This window comes from Erpetoichthys calabaricus, chromosome 4 (genome assembly GCF_900747795.2).
Source record: "Erpetoichthys calabaricus chromosome 4, fErpCal1.3, whole genome shotgun sequence".
Lineage (NCBI taxonomy): Eukaryota > Metazoa > Chordata > Cladistia > Polypteriformes > Polypteridae > Erpetoichthys > Erpetoichthys calabaricus.
The window spans coordinates 84689673-84713688 of record NC_041397.2 but is presented as its reverse complement, the minus strand read 5'-3'; the positions used below and the strand labels follow the sequence as shown (position 1 = coordinate 84713688).

At 36.4% G+C, this 24016-nt stretch overlaps 1 protein-coding gene across 1 annotated transcript in view; it reads right to left on the bottom strand.

The window, feature by feature from the left end:
- Positions 1-24016, bottom strand: part of mycbp2 (MYC binding protein 2) — a 412376-nt gene that overhangs the window by 43579 nt on the left and 344781 nt on the right. Inside the window, 9 exon segments of the mRNA XM_051926880.1 lie at positions 1307-1573; positions 2264-2344; positions 5382-5471; positions 8998-9237; positions 10320-10385; positions 11481-11705; positions 13738-13894; positions 15740-15900; positions 16147-16296. Of these exon segments, the coding sequence (XP_051782840.1) occupies positions 1307-1573; positions 2264-2344; positions 5382-5471; positions 8998-9237; positions 10320-10385; positions 11481-11705; positions 13738-13894; positions 15740-15900; positions 16147-16296 (1437 nt within the window).

Sequence of the window (24016 nt, the reverse complement as noted above, 5' to 3'; positions counted from 1 at the left end):
AAGGCAAAAGTCTGGCGTCATCCTGCCAATCACCTGTACTTCAAAGAAACAGCACGGCTTACAGAGCTTGCCAACGGTACACCGTCCAGATCTAAACACTAGCGTGGTGTATGTGCCCAAAATAAATCAGCTTGCATATTATTTATTTGGATCAAATAAAGACGCGCTATAGCTATTTATCTATCCCCTTAGCTGTTTTTATATATATTATATAATAACAGTTATAAAGACACTTGTTCATGTTAATTGCAGTCTCAATTGTTAAAAATAATATTTTAAAAGGAGCATCCCACATGAAAATACAACGATCTGACTGACTGACAGTGCATACCAATTTATATGGTTAAAAAGAAAAAAAAAATAACACTTTCTTTCCAGCGGGAATTGAACTCGGGTCTCTAAAGTGCAACAGGCCTGCTGCGCACTGATTAGCTGAGCAGTCTGTGTCAACTATCCGCGACTTAGTATGTATCGTGATTTAGAGAGAATAAAAGTGAAAAAAACGGAAACTTTTACAAGTCCTATAAATGTACACCGTGTGTTACAGACGCAAACCAAGTGTATGTGTGTAGGCCTACTGTATAATATTAACAATAAGAGCAGCTCATTACTGAAAACAGCAAATATAGGAGGAAGTCGAGATCGAACCGGGACTCTTGATTACACCAGGGACGTTTGATTACAATTCTGCAAATCTTACCACTACTCTACAAAAACTGTTGTTTTTTCTTTAACCTTTTGTGAAAGTGTTTACTTGATCTTTGGACTTCAGGTTTCATATAGTATATAGTTTATGCCTACATTTTGTCATTTACTACTAAAATATGAAAAAAGTTTCTGTTTTAAAAATGTGTTTACAGAGATTACTGTAGAAACGGAACACACATGAAATGCGTGTGTTCCAAATAACGATCTATTATTTCCACTCTAAAACTCTAGCAGTTCAGTCACTCCAAGTTAATCACACAAGGCATGAGCTGGGAAAACTTAGTGAATGTTCTATGACGATGGGGGACGGAATAGCTGGCTGCTTGCTGGCTCGTCTTAATCGGCACATTTAGAAGACAAAAGAGAGGTGAGAATGGTTTTAAGGTGGGCCGGATCTACGAGTTTTTTTCGTAGACTCTGGTAATTCTAGTGTTAAACCTTTTCTCTATTGGGTGGCACATTACCCTTTAAATGCAATTATCTAGAACATCTTTACAGAATAAAATGTAATCAGAAGCTTTTAATAAACCACATTAATGTCTTTATCTTATTAAGAGTTTTTTCTCCCCTTCACATGATTAACACTGTAGCAGATTACCTGTCTTTGTACTCTTGGAGAGGCTGTGTGTAGCAGTGAGAAAAGGTCTTGCATCAGTGTCAGCTGTTGAGCCAAATACTGTCTTCCTACATTGGATCCACTTAGTGCAAGTACCATGGACAGCAGCTCAAAGCAATATGCATCTGAGGAGGCATCCTCATCATTTGGCTGTGAGTTAGCATTTTCTTTGCTAGAGATGGCATGCTCCCACTCCTCCCGTACGCGAGTAGCCTCCATGCGAATAGCCTGCACTATGTGCGCACATACCTGTAGGCAAAAAACACCAGTACTACCAGGTTTAACTAAAGAAACTATGCAACTAATCCTAAAAGACAAAACCAAAGCTGTATTTGTAAATGTACTGTAAATTTAATTTTAGAAATAGACTGTACTTGGTTATGAGCTTAGAAATATTAGATAGAAGGTGTGGAAACTAAGTTTGACAAAATTTTTTTTTTTTTTTTTTTTTTGAGTACTGTAAACAGTAGTTTCTCTTTCAATGCCATCAGTCATTCTACTTTAATCACATTCTCTATTGTCAAAGTGGCATTTTTTTTTAGAGAAAAAAGATTAACATGAAAAAACTACAGCTGTCAGTAAATGTAAATTCATAGACATACTGCTTTGTTCCTGTAAATGGTCAGTTGTTATGAATTAGCAAACTGTAATTAATATGACTTCACTTTTCTTAATTGTTTGCAAATTATACACTTGATTCACAATGTAACAGGTTGCCTGGCAAGCTTTACTTCTCTTAAACTACACTCAGACAAAATATAATGAGTGCCTAAAACTGAAGCTATCAATGGAATTGCATTAATGCCAAGACGAATATATAGCACTTACCATCTTTCTCTTAACAAACAATACAAAATCTTTCACTTTTATAAATACATCAGCTATTTATAAATTGTGTTATGAATCCTAAGAAACTATTTTGAAATAAGTCCTGCACACCTGTTTCTGAAGATTTGTCAGTTTACTTCTACTGAATATAATCCCAACCATGTGTTCCTTTAAATCAGCATCAGAAGGTGCCTAGACAAAGAGATGAATAGTTTATCTTTAAAAACAAATGATGCATATAAATATTTAAAGAAAATAAGTACATATAGTCAAATTAGTGATAATCTTCAAAAAGGCAAAGTAATAATATGTTAAATAATCAAAACACAAATGATGGGCTTCCAAATGAAGTTCTGGATAAAAAAAAAAAAAAAAAAAAGTGACAAAAACTGGAGAAGTTATATAGTATACTATATCTACAATCTACTATAGTAGATTGACCAAATATTTTCATGTTTCATAATTCAGAACAATATTTCATACATACATTTTGTAACTTCCTAAATTTTGATTACAATACTTTACAATTTTGTATCGAAATGTGATTTGACGGAGACATCATAATTATATTTTTCAATTGTGTTCATGATTGAAAATAAAAATAACTTCACAATTAAAACAACTCTTTATGAGCTTAATTCTACAGACCTGTGAGAATGATTACTAGAACAACCTTCACGGAAAGCTCAATACTAATTGACAGTAAAAGTAAGTCTTGCCTAATATTTGTATATCAGCATAAGACGGTGAATTGTTAAGTTAATACAAGCTTATAATACAAGCTAACAGAGATGGGAGTAGATTCATACCTGGTGGTATGGATCGTGGAGTATCTTACAGACAGACCTCAGTATGTGCGTCTTGGAAACTGCAGGTCTGACATTGTGGTCAGCAACACAGGAGCCCCACAGGGGACTGTGCTTTCTCCGGTCCTGTTCAGCCTATATACATCAGACTTCCAATACAACTCGGAGTCCTGCCATGTGCAAAAGTTCGCTGATGACACTGCTATCGTAGGCTGCATCAGGAGTGGGCAGGAGGAGGAGTATAGGAACCTAATCAAGGACTTTGTTAAATGGTGCGACTCAAACCACCTACACCTGAACACCAGCAAAACCAAGGAGCTGGTGGTGGATTTTAGGAGGACCAGGCCCCTCACGGACCCCGTGATTATCAGAGGTGACTGTGTGCAGAGGGTGCAGACCTATAAATACCTGGGAGTGCAGCTGAATGATAAATTGGACTGGACTTCCAATACTGATGCTCTTTGCAAGAGAGGACAGAGCCGACGATACTTCCTTAGAAGGCTGGCGCCCTTCAACATCTGTAATAAGATGCTGCAGATGTTCTATCAGACGGTTGTGGCGAGCGCCCTCTTCTACGCAGTGGTGTGCTGGGGAGGCTGCATAAAGAAGAGGGATGCCTCACGCCTGGATAAACTGGTGAGGAAGGCAGGCTCTATTGTAGGCATGGAGCTGGACAGCTTAACATCTGTGGCGGAGCGACAGGCGCTGAGCAGGCTCCTGTCAATCACGGAGAATCCACTGAACAGTATCATCTCCAGACAGAGGAGCAGCTTCAGCGACAGACTGCTGTCACTGTCCTGCTCCACTGACAGACTGAGGAGATCGTTCATCCCCCACACTATGTGACTCTTCAATTCCACCGGGGGTTTGGGGTTTTAAACATTAACACTGTACAATGTTATTGACTGTTATACCTGCCTCACACTCTTCACCTTGCACTTTTTAACTTGCACTGTGTTTTTACCACTCTTTAATTAATATTGTTTTTTTATCAGTATGCTGCTGCTGGAGTATGTGAATTTATCCTGAGGGAGTGAGTGAGTGAGTGAGTGAGTGAGTGAGTGAGGGAGGGAGGGAGTGTGTGTGTGTGTGTGTGTGTGTGTGTGTGTGTGTGTGTGTGTGTGTGTGTGTGTGTGTATCTATCTATCTATCTATCTATCTATCTATCTATCTATCTATCTATCTATCTATCTATCTATCAAGAAGGTGACTTCTGTTCACTGAAGGCCAATTCTCTCATCTTAAGCAGATTAATCACTTCTTATAGTCTTATAAGCAGTTATAAATGCAATTTACCTAGTTATACTTAATATTAATGAAAATGAAACCTGAAAATGATATATTTAGGACTAACCATTATAAGGAAACAAACATTTGTTTAAACTTTTGGCAATTTGACAATATAGTGTAAAACACAATTTTAACAGATCTTCACCCCTCCATTTCACTCTACCAGAAACAATTACCATTTTAAAACATATCCTTGAAAAACAGAACCTTTTCAGATTATCAACAACATTATTTTTTTTCAAGATGTTAGAACGAATTGGAACTTAGTTTATTTAGAAATCAAAACAACCTCATATTAAATACTACTTAACAGAGAACTAAAGAAGAAGGTGGCATAACACTACCAAATTTAGGCTCTAATACCTAGCTGCAAATAAACTTATGTAAACTAAGGCTCTGTTTGGCTAGCCTAGGAAATGAAACCATTTCCAAAATCTTTTCTGTATGCCTGTCTAAGATTTCTTATTTGTAATTACCTTCAAATTACCACCAATCCAACAGTTCATCATTTACATAAGATATCGCACCACTGTATTTGAAGACCACACCCATTCTTATGAACCATATATTCTAACCTTCTGTAACCTATTCAATTCAAAGACACTATCCAGTCCTTTGAAGTTTTTATATAGACAACATCTATGCATCTTTTGAACTGCTATCTCATAAATATGTAGCGCTTCTAGGTTTTATCAGCACATTTTAAGGAATTTATCAAAAGATGACGACAGTGTATGGAACACTGCTTATTCAGAAAATACATTCCTCTTCAATTTGTTCAAGGCATACTATTAGTTATCTTAAAACTGTACATTGGACACATATAACTAAGTTAAAACTGTACTAATGTGTTGCTTACATGAATGACTCTTTGGCTGAAATTACCATATAGGTTTTGTTTTCTTAAATAATAAAAAATAAATACAAAATCACATTAACAATAAAGACCCACTGTTAAGATTGCAAGACTAGTTGCTAACATTACATTTAAATTTGCCAATAGTTTAGCAATAGTTTTACCCTCATCAAAACATTTAAAAGGCATTTATCCATGCACCATAAGAATGTTGTGTTGCAGCTAGAGCATGATAAAAAAATCATCATCTTTTGGAGTTTAATACCACTTTATTTACCTTGTCCTCTCCTTCTGGTGAAGATAGCAATGTCTTCTCCTCTTGTTCTGGAGTTGGCTCTGTGTCCCCACAAATGAGCTTTCCAAACACCTAAAGCAATTATAAGTATTACAACATTAAGTAGGGCTTCTCATTTAGGAAGTATGTGTACAAAATGTATTAAATCAAACATAAAGAGGGAACATTTTCCCAACCATGACGCAAAAATACTTATAAAGACAATTATCATAAACATGTTATTATCAAGCTGGAAAAGCTGCAAGAATGCCAGAACAACAGCCTAAAGCAAGCCAGTTAATTTGACCATTAAGATATAATGGTTTTAAATATTTCTGAATATTGCAAAACTATACAAATAGGCACTCCTAAATGAGGAAAACTAACTTAGTCTCATAAAAAGGATGTGCACAAATAAAATTATTGGTACTTCAAACATTTCATTACAGCATCATCATTGAAAATAACTAAATAAATAACTCAAAATCAAATTGCTTATCAATATTGTTGTGTAAGCAAACACAAAAGAGTCTACTAAGTGAAACAACTACTGCAATAAAATTAGTTATCACCTACAACCATCTTTAGCTGGATGAGGCAACAGTCCACTACAGGGCTTATTCATGCACACATCCCGACTCAGTCATACTACTAAGAACTACCAATTTAGCCAACATGCTTGTTTGGACTGAAACACATCAACACAGAGAGAACATGCATATTCCACAAGGACAGTAACACAAGTAGGAAATAAATCACTTCAAGAATCCTTTTACATCGACAACAGGTTTCAAATCGATATTTAGTGAAAGTACTGCAGCAGTGGATCCTTTTTTTTTTTCTAAATAAATATTTTCGTGCTACTGCAGTTGAATATTTCAATTTGTAATAAAAAATAAATCAAAAATAATTTTTCACTGTTCTTTTTTTAAAAGTATTTCATGTCCATGTAATCTACCACACAATCACCACACAAATTTCTGTTATGACCCTCAAAAGCTACTTTGTGCAGAAAACGCTTTGCACACCAATAAATTCATATTTGATAATCTTAAACAAACTAAAATACAATTCATCAGACTCTTAATGACAGAACAGACAGCTGAGGAAAAAGCATTCAATAGCAAACCACATGCAAGTAGGAGAAAATGCTGAAATATGGAAATTACTACCTCTGTTAACTGGCATTTCCAGAGAAAATTCAAGAAAATGGGACTAAGTTATAGTGGTTAATCAGATGTATCAGAAGTAGTATATAATTAACTTGAGTAGTTTTCTGAATACAATACTTATACATTTATTTCTCCTACAGGGAATATATTATAAGCTCATTGGAAGCTGTTGTTCTTGAACATACTACATACAATTGGTCATGAGTATAACATTCCTGCCATAGACTAATTTTTACTTTTCCTAGTGAGTTGGCTTTTGTTGATGGTCATTGCAAAAACACAATTTTATAGGAAACTATATTATTTTAAATTGAAACATAACTGCTAAGAATAATGGTAACATTGGGTAAAATATAATTTAATCTTGTAGAACATCCTGTAAAAATGGCAGCTTTAGTCAGATTTGAATTTAACGCTTTCATCTGTAATCTTGTACCATTATAAAGTTCTTGAGAGTTTAGATCAAAAGCAATATACACTGCGGTTTACTTTAAATCATTACATACAGCATTGACATTTACAGGCTGCACATTTAATTGAATCCTGCAATGAACTGAATGTTTAATAATTACTACAGAAAAGAACAGGTGAAAAGAAATAATACTGTGAACTATGTACAATGTCCACCTCCTCTATGTTCCGTATGTGGGAGACACCCATACTGTGCCTTGCATGCATTCAGTTTCAGCTCCTGACTTATGTTGTACAAATGGACTTGAAGTGGGTCAGTAAGCCATTCTGGCACTTCCTTGTTTCTGCATAGCTGCACACTGTAGTCTGACCTCGAAGGTACACCCCAGTTCTCTGCAATATTGTATTTATTTTACTACCAAGGACCAAGTAAATGAGACTATGGAAAATCAAATGATCATTTAAAGATATTTGACTTGGCATAGAAGGCCACTTGCTAACTACGTCTTTTTTGAGCTTTGCCTAGCTTTCCTTTGTCTGCTTCACAGCCTATTTTCCACATAGTTTAACACCCCATGTCTTTTTCTAGTTCAGGGCACTTGCCCTTCTTCACTTGCTGACAATCCCATTTCTCTACACGATTACAGTCACAACTTGGTCAGTCACACACACTACTGCTAGTGGTGTTCATTTGCATGAACTGTAAGCCGTATTTCTCCATGTGAGAACTTTTCAGTACTGAGCCAAAAAATGGCATGGAACCTAGGAATAGCCCACTCATTACAGGTGTATACAAACTACTAATTAACATGAAATTGAGTGTGATTGGTTGATTCTGAACGCAGCCATATCCTTAAATATAACAAGAGTGTGCACACTTTATGCAACCAGGTTTTTGTACATTTTTTTTCACTGAACTGTTTCTGATTTGTTTTGTTTTCACTTTCTTTGTATATTTTCCAATTCCACAATGAAGGTGGAGTTTTATTTTTTACATTATAAAAATCTGTAATTTAAAGAGAGGACTTTTTATATCAATTGTATATATTAGTAAACCTGAGGATAAGTATCCTGAAGATAATCTATTTCTGAAAATCCCTTAATAAAAGTGAATTTTTGCAAAGCAAATACATAATTAAACTGACTTAAATGTATAGTCAAGCTGCATATTGTATTCTTTTTAGTTAGCCAATAAAAGGTGTCATTTTGCTTGACTTTTCACTACATTCATAATGGCTAACACAGTACAACACCCTAGTACTACTTAAATGTAAAAAAACTTAGGCATTCTCTAGTCTCAAATAAAGGTACAGTTTTTGCTTAAACACCACCAAAACATGTGACAGGGAGCAGAACTAATTCAATAAGATTCTCCATCAAAACAAACTAATAAGAACATTTTCCTTTATTAAATGCAGTTTAATAATGCTGTTTACACACATTTTATGACTTTGTGTTTCACATTTAAATGAATAGGTTTTCGATGTTTCTTTGGATTTTCCAAATATTATGCAATCTTTCTAGGAGATAAGATGCCAACAAAACGTATGATGAGCTGAATGAACTATAGCACATGAATGCAATTTCTACTGTAAGAATAACTGAGACTATTGTATTCTCATTGTTAACATATCGCTCTATTCCATGCTGCAAGCGATGTATACTTTGAAGATGATCCAGTCTTTCTTGGAGGTAAGATGCCAGCAAAACGTATGGTGAGCTGAATGAACCATAGCACATGATGGCAGTTTCTGCTGTAAGAATAACTAAGACTATCATATTCTCATCGTTAACGTCTAGCTCTATTCCATGCTGCAGTGATGTATACTTTGAAGATAATCCAATGATAGTGCAGGCAGCATGTGTTGAATATTCATCCCAAACTCAGTCATCACAACAGTGAAAATTCAGCTCAACTGTAGTTTGTAAGACAAAACAGTATTAAAAGATTTCTTTGTACAAAAACCTTTAGAAAGCACTTGTTTGTAACCTGGGAGATGCCTGAATTTCATTTATGTTTTGACACTTTAGCTTACCTGAGATGTGATTAGTCGAAATACACGGAGAGTTTCAGCCTCACAGTTCTTCTGCTGAGCAACACTTGCAGAAATTTGTCCAGCAATCTTGATGCTTTCACCATCCTTCCATCCTAACACTTTCACCTGCCTCACTCTTAGGGTGTTCTCAGGTCCCTTCAGTTCCATTTTTATGATGTGATTATCACTCCCCGGGAGTTCACTAGTGACCCAACCAATATGTCTTGAATCTAGGTCCACCTGCAGAGATGATTTAAAAAACATTGTATTACATAGATGTGTAAAGCTTAAACATAATGAATACTGTATATTTAAATGTATGTTTAATGAAGAATACTATAAGAAAGTGTTTTACTTAAGTATAAAGGTTTAACAGTTGGAACATATTCAATTCGGAATCAGCTCTGCATGAGGAACAATTTAAGAGTAACAATCATCAAAGGCATTAAAGGAGCACTTCATCCAAATATTATATATATTTAAAATTTATTTAGTCCATATATTTTAAAGTGATGGCTGAGAAAATTTTTCATCTCATGTTTTCATGGAGAAATTGCATAGTGCAGAGTCAAATTCAAAGGAACCCTGCGGGGACTAGTTCTAGACAATAGCAAACAATACGAAAAAAAGAAGAAAAAAAAAAACAACTCATGTTGCTTAATTCACATGTCCATTATCCATTTGTATGGTCAAAATGTCTTCAGTTTTTGCTAAAACATTAAGTTTCTTTCTGAAAACTCTACATTGAATGTCAACAGGAAAGACATCAATCCCAAAATACTGTGGAAGTGGAGTGGGTGGAGTACTCCTTTAAGTATACAATTTAAGACAAGAAAATGTTGCAGCTATCTGTAATTTTGATGGGTTCTAGTGTATTGCTGATACCTGCTTAATATAAAATTGTTTTCTACCACTGGATCTCATACAACAGGTAGTAGCAAAGGAGAGAATCAAAACAAGACTGTCATTATGAATAATGCTGCACATCCTCATTCTGACATGCTAACATCGAGTACTCTCAGCCAACAAATAAAATGTTGGAAATATAAATGCAGAGATTAAGATGTTTTACCACTTCTAACTGCATATTTCTTTACAATTTATGATCATATTATACAACTAATGGTTTTTCATACTCCAAAAGCAAATTTCATAGCATCAGGGTGAATACCTAAGATAGTTACTATACATTTTTTATGCTGAACATTACTTCACATAACCTTAAGCTTGCATTACAAATGTTTTATACTTAACATACTTTGAATCATATATAATAATACCTCTTAAAATCATCACAGCAACACAATATTCAAGGCATTTACCTGTTTAATTCTGCAAAGATCCTCAACTGCTTTTCCACAAAGGAAAATCATGGAAGTCACTTTGTTCTGGGGAGAGAGAGAGAGAGAGAGAGAGAGAGAGAGAGAGAGAGAGAGAGAGAGAGATATTAGAAACATGCACCACAATATGACAAACCACCTCAGAATCTCAAATTAGGACGAGAGTGCAGCCATGCAATGGGCGACACCCCAGCACTACACTGTTTTGAATGGAATGGAACATTGCAAGTTTTTTTTGTTTTTATATAAAAAAACAAAAACAAAACACCAATGGCTGGAGAGCCAATCCTGCCACCAACATAGGCTGGATGCAGGGTAATGTCATACCCAAGGCGGAGCAATTGCAGATTAGGGGCCTTGCTCAAGGGCCCAATGGAGTGGAATCACTTCTGGCATTTACGGGATTCGAACCGGCAACCTTCCGATTGCCGGCGCAGATCCCTAGCCTCACAGCCACCACTCTGCCCCTTCTATAGAGAAAGGAAGAAAAACAAAAACAAAAAGAAAAAAAATCAACTGATGTGTATCATTACAATGGAAAATAAAAAGGATACTAGGACCTGAGCATAATCAAACAAGATAATCATGCAAGTTTTGATAGCAAGGAAGGAACATACAAAAAGTAAAAAACTAAAAGTCAATAGTAGAAAACTTCATATGACTTAAAATTTGCCATTCTCACAGAAAGAAAGTTTACAACTGATAAACATGTTATATTATCATTTATGCCTTGTACTTTAGTTTGAGGATTGAACAGTACTCTGCACATCAGATAAAGGACTATCTTGCTTTTGTTACAAATGTGTCCAAGAACATCAATTTACTGCAGTTCTGATACCAATTACCGAAAAACGTTGCTTTTATGACGGAACTGCCAAGTAGAACATCTACACTAACTAATGTTCAACTAAGAATGATGAAATGTGGAGAAAGATTTTAAGATTATGATTCATCTACAAGATTATTAATTTAATATTTTTTGCATTTTTATAAAGTAAAGAAACAAAGCTATTATTGCAGCAAAAGTATAATGAAATATGTTTATCAACTGTCACTAAATATAAACTGAAAAATTAAGAACATTTTATGAAATAATTTTTAAATATAGCTATTTCAAGCTACTATTTTACAAATATTGCTTACCCCAATATCCCGAGAGTTATCAACATGTACTGACACATAACGAGCACTTATTCCCTTCACACAGCTGATAATGATACTTTTTGTTTTGTTTTTGTCTTCATCTCCAGATTCCCAGAATGTTTCTGTGGATCCATCTGTCAGGCTGCCAATCATAGCTGGTCTACTAGACGTTTTGATATCCACGACACCTGTAAGATCCTTAAGGCATGTGACTATGCAGAGATCCTGCAATGTTCAAAAAAAAAAAAAAAAAAAAATCTTGGAAAACAGAACAGCTGAATAGAACAACATTTATTATATAGCACATTTTCATACAAAGAATACCGCTCAAAGTGCTTTACAAGAGGCCAAACAGAAATTGACAAGAAAAAAAAAGATTTGGTAAGAATGATAATAAGTAACTAAAAATAAATAAATAAGGCAAGTCTAAAAAGGAGTCCAGTGATAATTTTAGATGGCCGGAAAGATGGAACAAACAAAAAAAAACTATGCAGGGGTTCCAAATGCCAAAGGCCCAACCAGCCCCAAGTGGGCATTCTACCTTACATAACTGTGCAGTATAATAATAAATTATGATAATAGGAAGCATAATAAGATAAACCCTTAAATTCTGAAACATTCTGAATTATTTACTCTGAATCATCTTTTTGCTCTATAGTGATTTTCTAAAACACAAAACTACACAAAGAAGATTCCAATTTTATCATTACTGTTCAAAAACACAAAAGAATAAAAAGGTAGCACAAATTCACATTGTATATCTATTAATTTTGCAAATCAGAGCTACCATGGGTAGGTTCACAGGTAACTGCAAACTGCTTACCAATCTGAAAACATGTATATAGTATACACATAACTGTATATGAATTTACATGATGTATGTTTCTCTGTTTATGCTTTAATATTGTGTGCTGTGATTATGTAGCATTTCTTTTTTTACCATGCTAGACGTTACAGCACAAAAGATAATTTTAAGTGGAGATTACAGGGTAACCTCACACACAAACCCAATTCACTCCAGAAAAATGTTGTTCATCAAACTGACAGCTGGGATTAATTGTTAGGTGAAAGGAAGCACAATGAAAATACACTAACTGTTTTGTATAAAACCAGAAAATAAGCCATCAGTACAAATCAAAACATGCAATATGTAACAAGGTATATTTTTTAAAATGAAAAATTTGAAAAGAAGATATAGCTCTAGTTTGCATATAAACTCTTTACTACATATGCAATAAGCAAAAACTCTGAGACCCAAAATTAGGTTGTAAAAAAGAATTCAGATTTAAAAAGTCATTTTGTCTCTGTCTCTTTGTAAATTTAAAACTATATAATACTATATTATATAAACAAGATGTTTTTCAGTACACTGCATTGAAACAAACCACAAACAACCACAGCATTAAGTTCTAAGGCTTCATAGGAAACTAGGTCATTTATTTTCCTCTATTCCAGTGTTATCTGGCCATAGTAGTTGTTAAAAAATAACCTAAAATGACTATTATCACTTTGAAGGATAAACAAGCAATGGGATTTGTAATGCTTCAGATGGTTATTAGTCTTTATCAACTTATTATTTCATTGGCATTTATTAGAATGTTATTTATGTGTATAAATTAGCATTATTATTATTATTTGTGGTAAAGAACACTCCTGCATTCAATGTTTGAAATTTGTTATATTTACTTATTACTAATATTAATGAAAACAATCACCTATTCATAGGTTGAATGCTGTATAAGCTTTATTTGAAACAGAAGAAAAGCCATTTAATCCAAAAATCAAGACAATGAAATCTGCACAGCAGCAGCCTTTACTATCTAAATAATTAACATTTTTTTCTGTGAAAAATTCAAATCTATTACTGGTTAGACTAATTACACATCAATTATTAATTTTTGGAATACAATTAATACAGTATATGGTTTTGTAGCTCTTATAGGCTCTTCAATAAATGTTAAGCATATGCATTGCCGATTACAGATCACCTACTTCAAGGCAATTAGCAATGTTCTTCTTTATTATGACTTTAAGATATTAGCAGAAAGGCAATTAGGATGGGATTATAAATTTGATGGAAATGACAGGAAAGCATGCTGGTTAAGAACTTTTTCCTTCAATGACTGCATTTCCACGAAACACTGTTTTTCAACAGTTCTTGTGAAATAAAGAGATGGTTTGACTTTAAATCACAAAAATGATAAAGATGATAAATTCTTTAGCCTTTAAGTCTTAGTTTAGCATTGATGCTACTCACCTGACTAATTGCCTCATAGCCAGATTGCACACTAATGTTGAAACTTTCTTCACTATCACCATCATCAGATTTAGACAGGATGTTATTGATATGGTGAAAGACATTACTTTGATGTAGAAACTGATGATCAGATTGCTTGAATTTCAGGCTCCAACACCTATAAATAAAACAATTGTCAAATTATGCAACAAGATATACAAAATAACACCATATTCTCAAATAATTTAGCACTGTAAATGGAGCAAAGTAATGTAAAGCTTTATCAAAAATACTAAGCTAAAAAAAGGTTTTTCTTTTTGATTATTTTATTATACTCTACTATGTTTAAAGAAATGAATTGTCCTTACACTCCTAAAAAACTCCATTGGTAGAAAAAAAATCAAATACAATGAAAGACAATGAATTGCAAACTAACCAAAAGTACTGATGTTTTCCTATATGCAATAAATGACTAAAACAAAGTGAAATGTGTTCAAAGGAACATGTAGGAATACACAGTTACTGTCAACATAATTATTAAGGCAATTTATGCTGCAAACAATGAAATGATATAATTAAAACAAAAACTGAAAAAGATAAATTTGAAAAACTACTTTGTGGTCAAGGTAGCAGAAACTTGAAATTTTAACACAGCAGGCAAGATAACAGTCAGGGTAAATTGAGGTAATATAATTGTTAATTTATATGATTTACTGTATAATATTTATACAATACAATTTATTTTTGTATAGCCCAAAGTGCCACAATGGGCTTTAACAGGCCTTGCCTCTTGACAGCCCCCCCAGCCTTGACTCTCTAAGAAGACAAGGAAAAACTCCCAAAAAAAAACCAAAAAAAACCTTGTAGGGGAAAAAATGGAAGACTTTTGCATGCATGAAATTTTGATTCCGTGTTTGGACTTGCATCGTGACAACGCAGCGTATAACTGCCTGTGAGTGAATATTGTTTCTATCTCTCTAATAAATAAAACGATTTTTTCAAATGTTTGTCCATGCTCTTTCTTCTTCACTTTGTCTTTGACGTGTCATCTAGAACGTATAAAATTATTGTTCTGATAAAATTTATAAGAGCCGAGAGTGCAGGAAGTGTGTCTGCCAAAAGCATTCACACGACTAAGAGCTGAGAGCACAGGAACTGTGTCTGACAAAAGCATTCACACGACTGAGGTTAGATGACCTTGTTTGAAAATATTTGTAAGTAGGGCGTGACTTGCAAGAATCTCATGTTAAAAGTCTCCGTCTCACTGGACTTCATACCGCGCCAACATATCTGGAATCTTTTAATTCTCGCTGGTAACACGAATTAGACGATCTACAAGTCTCTGACTTAACGTTTAAATCTGAACAATATATTCAATCTCTTTTCGCTGTTCCGTTATTTCACTGAGTAATAATTTCTGGTTGTTTGTGCTAATGCTATCTTTCCTATTCTTTTTTTTGAGACTTTTGAATTTTCGTACTTCCATTATCTCTAACCTGCTCTGCTTGTGTACTGCGCCAACATTTTGAATTCTTTACGACGTTCTACTTTGTTATCTACTCTTTGTCCTTTATTTCTGGCTCCGGGCATGGTTAAATCTCTCTCTCATGGGACGTATAAGTGTCTCTTCGAGAAAATCACATCTTGTCTCCTTCCAAGATAATTTTTTATAATAGAGAGATGATTTTCTTTTAAAAACAGTTTTAAATAAAAATACTATTAAACTTTCATTTCATGTTTAATGCAGGTCTATATTACCCTACTAATTACATTTCATTCATTTTTTTCAGTAACCGACTACAAATATTGCATGCACTCTAAAACTGCTTTTCCAAACACTCTCAACAATCAATGAGCAAATTAATTAGAATATGTATTTAAAAACAAAATTAAAAGAAAAAATGTGATAATAGTACAAACATCATTCTGTCAGTCTTTTAAAATTAAAGAATTTAATCAAGACTAAACAGTAAGCTTACAAATATGCCCTCAAAGAATGAAGTCATTTTTTTTGGTCACATACCTCAGAGCCATCTGCTGCAGGGAGCTACCACTAGGCAGAGACATCATTAGATCAGAGATTGTCTGAAGCAGACGGTGGAAGGTATGAGGTAATGGATGAGCAGCTTCTCCAGCAATTACTATATCTGACAATGGATGCTCACAGACACGTGTGTCTTTTTCCTAGAGATACATTTAAATACTCAATTTTAGACTTCTACCATACATGTAATAATGCACATAAAAGCAATGATAATCAATATAAATTTAAACATTCCTAAATGTCTCTTTTTTTATAATGCATAAAAATTCTAATATTGAGAGTTCTACAATTTTATTAATGTTAGACCAATACTTACAAAATGCTCACAAGTTGTGAGCAAAAATACCCCAAATAAATATAACCCACTACAAATGAACACTTGGCACCTGCTCAGTATTTTCCTTATTTGCCTTATTTTCTTCCTCATCCTCCTCCTCAGGCTCACTTGGAGATGGTGTCAGTGATGCCACAAAGTGCCAAAGTATATCATGGAGTGATGTGGTTTGAATAACATTGCAAAGAAGCCAATTAAATGCCTGAAATATAAAATTTAGGTAAAAAAAAAGGTATATTTCAACAATTTCTTTAATTGCGTACAGGAAGGTGAAAGTACAATTTAATGCATCTATACTTCTCTTAAAACTAATGACTAATTCACATTCATAATTCAATGATTTACCAAGACTAGAGAGGGTATGGACTGCAAGCTGTAATCAAAGCTAGCCATACATCTAAACTTTAATTAATTTGTGAAAAAGTTCTCACATCTAAATTAAAAACATGGTTAGTGTATTATTGAAGTAAATTTACTAAACAAGCAAGTTGTCTCACTTTACTTAATATCTATAAAATATAGAAATTTGTGGCTTATATTTTAACATTTCATTTCACAATGGATTAATTTTGTAGAAACACCCTTTTTGGTACAAAAACAGCTCTGACACAATAAGGCATGAACTTCATAAGACCTCTGAAGGTGTCCTGTGGTATCTGGCACAAAGATGTTAGAAGAAGATTCTATAAGCCCTGTAAAGCTGCTGCAAGATGTAGCCTCCATGGATTGGACTTGCTTTGCAGCACATCCCACAGATGCTCAAATGTATTGAGATGTAGAGAATCTGGAGGCCAAGTCAACACCTTGAACTTTTTCCCACGTTTCTCAAACCATTCCATTGACAGGGTGCATTATTATACTGAAAGACACCACTGTCATCACTGAATATTGTTGCCATATGGTTTGCAACAATCTTTTGGTATGTGGTACGTGTCAAAGTAACATCCACATGAATGCCAGGACCCAAGGTTTCCCAGTAGAACACTGCCTCTACGAGCTTGCCTTATTCCTATAATTCAACCTGATGCCATCTCTTCCCTTGGTACATCACACATACACACACACCCGGCTGTCCACATGATCTAAAAGAAAATGTGATTCATCTGACCAGGCCACCTTCTTCCTTTGCTAAATAGTCCAGTTCTGATGCTCATGTGCCCATTTGTAGGGGCTTTCTGCAGTGGACAGGGGTCAGAATGGGCACTCTGACCATATGCTGCCATGCAGCTCTATATGAAGCAAGCTGCAATGCACTGCATGTTCTGATACTATTCTGTCATGGCCAACATTAAGCTTTTTAGCAATTCGTGCTACAGTAACTCTTCTGTGGAACTGAACTAGATGGGCTAACCTTCATTCCCCATGAGCATCAATGAATTCATGACCTTATCACTGGTTGTCCTTCCCAAGATATTTTTTGGGAGGTACCAGAAATGGATACCAGGAACACCCCACAAGACATGTAATTTTGGAGATGCTCTGACCCAGTCGTCTAGCCATCAAAATTTTGCCCTTGTCAAAGTTGCTCAGATGCCAACATTTTTGCTACCAACACATCACATTCAAGAACTGACTGTTCATTTGCTACTAATATATCCCATTCCATGACAGATGCCATTGTAATGTGATAATCAATGTTATACACTTCATTTGTCAAGGGCTTCAATGTTATAAAATATATACAGTGATCCCTCGCTATATCGCGCTTCGCCTTTCGCGGCTTCACTCCATCGCGGATTTTATATGTAAGCATATTTAAATATATATCGCGGATTTTTCGCTGCTTCGCGGGTTTCTGAGGATAATGGGTCTTTTAATTTCTGGTACATGCTTCCTCAGTTGGTTTGCCAAGTTGATTTCATACAAGGGACGCTATTGGCAGATGGCTGAGAAGCTACCCGGCTTACTTTCTCTCTCTCTCTCTCTCTTGCGCTGACGTAGGGGGGTGTGAGCAGGGGGGCTGTTCGCACACCTAGACGATAGGGACGGTGCTACCTTCTGTGTGCAGCTGCTTCCTGAAGGACATGCTGCACGGTGCTTCGCATACTTAAAAGCTCGAAGGGCACGTATTGATTTTTGCTTGAAAAACAAACTCTCTCTCTCTCTCTCTTTGTCTGCTCCTGACGGAGGAGGTGTGAGCTGCTGCCTTCAACAGCTTCGTGCTGCGGTGCTTCACATACTTAAAAGGCAAACAGCCCTATTGATTTGTTTGCTTTTGTCTCTCTCTATCTCTCTCTGTGACATGATCTGCTCCTGACACGCACTCCTTTGAAGAGAGAGGAAGATATGTTTGCATTCTTTTAATTGTGAGACGGAACTGTGATCTCTGTCTTGTCATGGAGCACAGTTTAAACTTTTGAAAAAGAGACAAATGTTTGTTTGCAGTGTTTGAATAACGTTCCTGTCTCTCTACAACCTCCTGTGTTTCTGTGCAAATATGTGACCCAAGCATGACAATATAAAAATAACCATATAAACATATGGTTTTTACTTCGCGGATTTTCTTATTTCGCGGGTGGCTCTGGAACGCAACCCCCGCGATGGAGGAGGGATTACTGTATATATTATAGCAGGGGTCACCAACCTTATGCCCGCGGGCACCCGGTCGCCCGTTGGCTTCATCTCAGTCGCCCGCGGACTTGTTCTAAAAATAGCAAGTTGCCCTTGTGGTTCGCCAAAAATATAAATATATATATTTTTAATGCTGCGCCTTATGTAAGTTCTAGTGAAAGTTTCACACATGCAAATTTTATGGTGGTAATCAAAATAAAAAATATACATATAAAAACAATGCATTTGTATGTTTCGAGGTCATAGTTCACCTGTCACCTGCGCATGACAATTAACCCCGCTTTTGCTAATACATCCATGATTACACTGCGCTAAAAAGCATGGCTGGGAACAGAAAGAAAATATATATTTTTAACAAAGACTGGGAAGAAGAGTTCTTTTTTACATCAATACCAGATAAGTGTGTGTGTCTCATTTGTGGAGATACGGTGGTGATTTCAAAGCCATACAATGTGGAAAGACACTATCAAACCACTCACGGCAGCTTCCACACAAACTTCCCCCCCAACAGTGCACTTCGGGCGGAGAAAGCGCGCAAGTTAAAGGCCGCTTTGACCAAGCAACAGTCTTTTTTCACAAGACTGCTGAAGAAGTCCAAAAAGGCAACCAAAGCTTCATTCAGAGCTACACATTATCTGATTAAAAACAATAAGACGTTTTCTGATGGAGAGATTGTTAAAGGGGCTTTGATGATAATCGCGGAGACTGTTTTTAAAGACGAGAAATATTGGTCAGATGTCACCTCAAGTCTAGCCGATGTACAACTTGGGGCTAGTACAGTGACCAGAAGAGTGTCAGCTATGTCCGAAAACTTGAATGAGCAGCTGAACAAGGACTTAAGTACATGCCGGTGGTTCAGCATCCAATGTGACGAGTCTGTGGACAGCAGCAGTACTGCTCAACTAATGGTGTTTATTTGGATGGTATCTGAAGATTTCTCTACTAAAGAAGAGCTCCTCACACCACTGATACCACTGAGAACATCTACACGGGGAGTGGACATCTACAAACGCGGTAAAAACTTTCTTTGTGGAGAAAAAAGTGCTGCTGGAGAAGCTTGTGTCGGTAACTACCGATGGCGCACCGGCAATGGTGGGATACCGCGCGGCCTTCATTGCGCATTGCAAGAATGACCCAGACTTCCCACCTTTCCTACACTACCACTGTATTATTCACCAGCAGGCGATATGCGCGAAAGTGACCGGGTTTGACCATGTAATGACGCCCGTTGTAAAAATCATCAACAGCATTCGTGCCAAAGCCAAGCAACACAGGACATTCAAGGTGCTTTGGAGAAACTGTCCGCAGAATATGGAGACCTGTTGCTACATACAGAGATCCGATGGCTCAGCAGAGGGCGGATTTTGAAATGTTTCTTGGCACTTTCGGGTGAAATAAAGGAGTTCATGCAGAGCAGAGAAGAGGACACCTCCCTATTGGACGACATTGAGTGGTTGCTTGATCTTGCCTTTTTAACAGACGTCACAGAAAAACTGAACAATTTGAACTGTGAGCTGCAAGAGGCACAGGTAAGACTGTCACAAACATGATAAGTGCACTTTTAAAGCTAAAATGAATATTTTCTCTGGGCATTTACAAAGAAAAAGTGTCGTGTACTTCTCCTCTGTGCAAAAAGTTCTAAGTGACAATGCTTCTGCATCTGTGGCTTTTGATGAAAGCTGTAGAAAAATACCGCCAAGTGATTAACTGATGCAAGAGTTTGAGAATAGATTTTGTGATTTTGATCAAATTGAGCCATGTGTGTCATTCATTTCAAATCCTTTTATGTCAGTGGACATTACACGCACAGCTGAGAACCTAAGTACAACCTTCACCTTGGATGCAGGGTAGGTAGAAATGGAAATAACAACTTTGCAAAATGACCTGCACCTCAAAGCACATCTGAGAAGCCAAAACTTTTGGAACCTAGTGGACACAGAAAAGTACAAAGCTGTCTGCACAGCAGCTATAAAGGTTGCTTGTCTTTTCGGATTCACCTATCTCTGTGAATCAGCCTTTTCGAATATGAACTTAATAAAAAATAAACACAGAACACGCCTAACTGATTCACATCTGCAGGAGTCACAGAGTGGCAGTGTCAAATTATACATCAGAATACGGCAAACTAATGGACAACATGGAATGCCAGGTTTCTCACTAACTGGCAGACAAGACTTAACAGTGTTTTAGTAAAACATCATGTTACCTGGTCAATTGATCATTGTTCATTGATTAAGTCAGATTCAAAGTTGGAGTTGACACAATCTCATGTATTGGGGAAAAACACCGTTGAGCTCTTTTTTGCTGAATGAAATTGTGACATGTTCATTTGCACAAAATAAATGTCACTTTGACAATGAAACATAAATATTCTCATTTACAAATAATTGTCAAAAAGTTATAAATGGCATTCTTTGTAAAAAATGTGAGTAATATTGTACGCTTTTTGGATTAAAAAAAAAAAAAAAAATTATATATATATATATTTAAAGCCGAGGGCTACCTTAAGATTACCAAATGGCTCGAGGGCTACCAGCTCAAAACATATATACAATGCATCTGGAAAGTATTCACAGCGCATCACTTTTTCCGCATTTTTTTATGTTACAGCCTTATTCCAAAATGGATTAAATTCATTTTTTTCCCTCAGAATTCTACACACACCCCATAATGACAACGTGAAAAAAGTTTACTTGAGATTTTTGCAAATTTATTGAAAATACAAAAATTGAGAAAGCACATGTACATAAGTATTCACAGCCTTTGCCATGAAGCTCGAAATGAGCTCAGGTGCATCCTGTTTCCCCTGATCATGCTTGAGATGTTTCTGCAGCTTAACTGGAGTCCACCTGTGGTAAATTTAGTTGATTGGACATGATTTGGAAAGGCACACACCTGTCTATATAAGGTCCCACAGTTGACAGTTCATGTCAGAGCACAAACCAAGCATGAAGTCAAAGCAATTGTCTGTAGACCTCAGAGACAGGATTGTCTCGAGGCACAAATCTGGGGAAAGTTACAGAAAAATTTCTGCTGCTTTGAAGGTCCCAATGAGCACAGTGGCCTCCATCATCCATAAGTGGAAGAAGTTCGAAACCACCAGGACTCTTCCTTGAGCTGGCCGGCCATCTAAACTGAGCGGTCGGGGGAGAAGGGCCTTAGTTAGGGAGGTGACCAAGAACCCGATGGTCACTCTGTCAGAGCTCCAGAGGTCCTCTGTGGAGAGAGGAGAACCTTCCAGAAGGACAACCTTCTCTGCAGCAATCCACCACTCCTTAGTAAAAGACACATTGCAGCCTGCCTGGAGTTTGCCAAAAGGCACCTGAAGGACTCTCAGACCATGAGAAAGAAAATTCTCTGGTCTGATGAGACAAAGATTGAACTCTTTGGTGTGAATGCCAGGCGTCACGTTGGGAGGAAACCTGACACCATCCCTACAGTGAAGCATGGTGGTAGCAGCATCATGCTGTGGGGATGTTTTTCAGCGGCAGGAACTTGGAGACTAGTCAGGATAAAGGGAAAGATGACTGCAGCAATGTACAGAGACATCCTGGACGAAAACCTGCTCCAGAGCGCTCTTGACCTCAGACTGGGGCGACGGTTCATCTTTCAGCAGGACAACGACCCTAAGCACACAGCCAAGATATCAAAGGAGTGGCTTCAGGACAACTCTGTGAATGTCCTTGAGCGGCCCAGCCAGAGCCCAGACTTGAATCCGATTGAACATCTCTGGAGAGATCTGCACTGACGCTTCCCATCCAACCTGATGGAGCTTGAGAGGTGCTGTAAAGAGGAATGGGCGAAACTGACCAAGGATAGGTGTGACAAGCTTGTGGCATCATATTCAACAAGACTTGAGGCTGTAATTGCTGCCAAAGGTGCATCGACAAATATTGAGCAAAGGTTGTGAATACTTATGTACATGTGCTTTCTAAGTTTTTTTTTTTTTTTAATAAATTTGCAAAAACCTCAAATAAACTTTTTTCACGTTGTCATTATGGGGTGTTGTGTGCAGAATTCTGAGGAAAAAAATGAATTTAATCCATTTTGGAATAAGGCTGTAACATAACAAAATGTGGAAAAAGTGATGCACTGTGAACACTTTCCAGATGCACTGTATATATGTTTTGAGCTGGTAGCCCTCGAGGCATTTGGTAATCTTAAGGTAGCCCTCGGCTTTAAAAAGGTGGGTGACCCCTGTATTATAGTATATATCCTACCTGGCAAATTATTAGGAATTCAATACTAATACAGGGTAGAGGCTCCTTTTGCTCTCAAAACAGCCTCAATTCTTCGTGGCATGGATTCCTCAAAATGTTGAAACCTTTCTTTTGAGATTCTATCCATGTTGACATGATTGCATTATACAATTTCTGCAGATTTGTCAGCAGCATATTCATACTGCAAATCACCTCTTTCTACCACATTTCAAAGATGTTCTACTGGATTCAAATACAGGGACTGGGAATACCACTGAAAAACACCAAACTCAATGAAATCAGTCTCAGATGACTTTTGCTTTATCATGGTGCATTATCCTGCTGAAATTAGCCACTAGAAGATGAGCAAATTGTGGTGATGAAGGGATGCACACAGTAGGGAACAATATTCAAATAGGCCATGACTGGTATTAATGGGTTGATAGTGTGCCAAGAAAACATCCCTTACACTATTACACCACCAACAGTCTGGACAGGTGCATGGATTCTTGCTCTTGGTATCGAGATTCATTAGGCCAGGCTACATTTTTACAGTACTGATGTGCAGTTTTGGTGAACATGTAATACATACATACATACACACATACATACGTACATACATAGAGATCGGGCGGAGTTTTTGCTTTACAGAGCTAATTCAATTGCAGTGAAAACATACTTTCATGCATATACCAGTTTGACAGAACAGGATCAGATGCAGGCATATGGGATTCTTATATCTCATGATGACAGAAACCTTTAAAGCCAATTGATTGAGTATGTTTTCTGTTCAATCCCTGGTCGACTTTTCTCTTTTAAAGACAGTTTGTGGCGCTGTTCCTCCTTCCTCTGTACAACTCAATAATGATAAGGAAAACACCCTTCAATTCTTTCAATTCTAAGGAAACCTTGACTGTAGTAAAACAACTTAGTTGCCACATTTGCTGTGTCTTTAATAAAGACTCCAGTATTGTTTCTTCAAGTACAAGAATAAAGTGTGTTTAGAATTACCTTTCTGGCTCATTTTTGTGTAATTCTATATGATCGGATACAATTGATGGGGAAAATACTAATCCATCTTTAATAACTCAGTGGAAAAGCAATGTTCTGTATTATCTTAAACTGGAAAAAATTTTAATTTTCTCTAAGAGA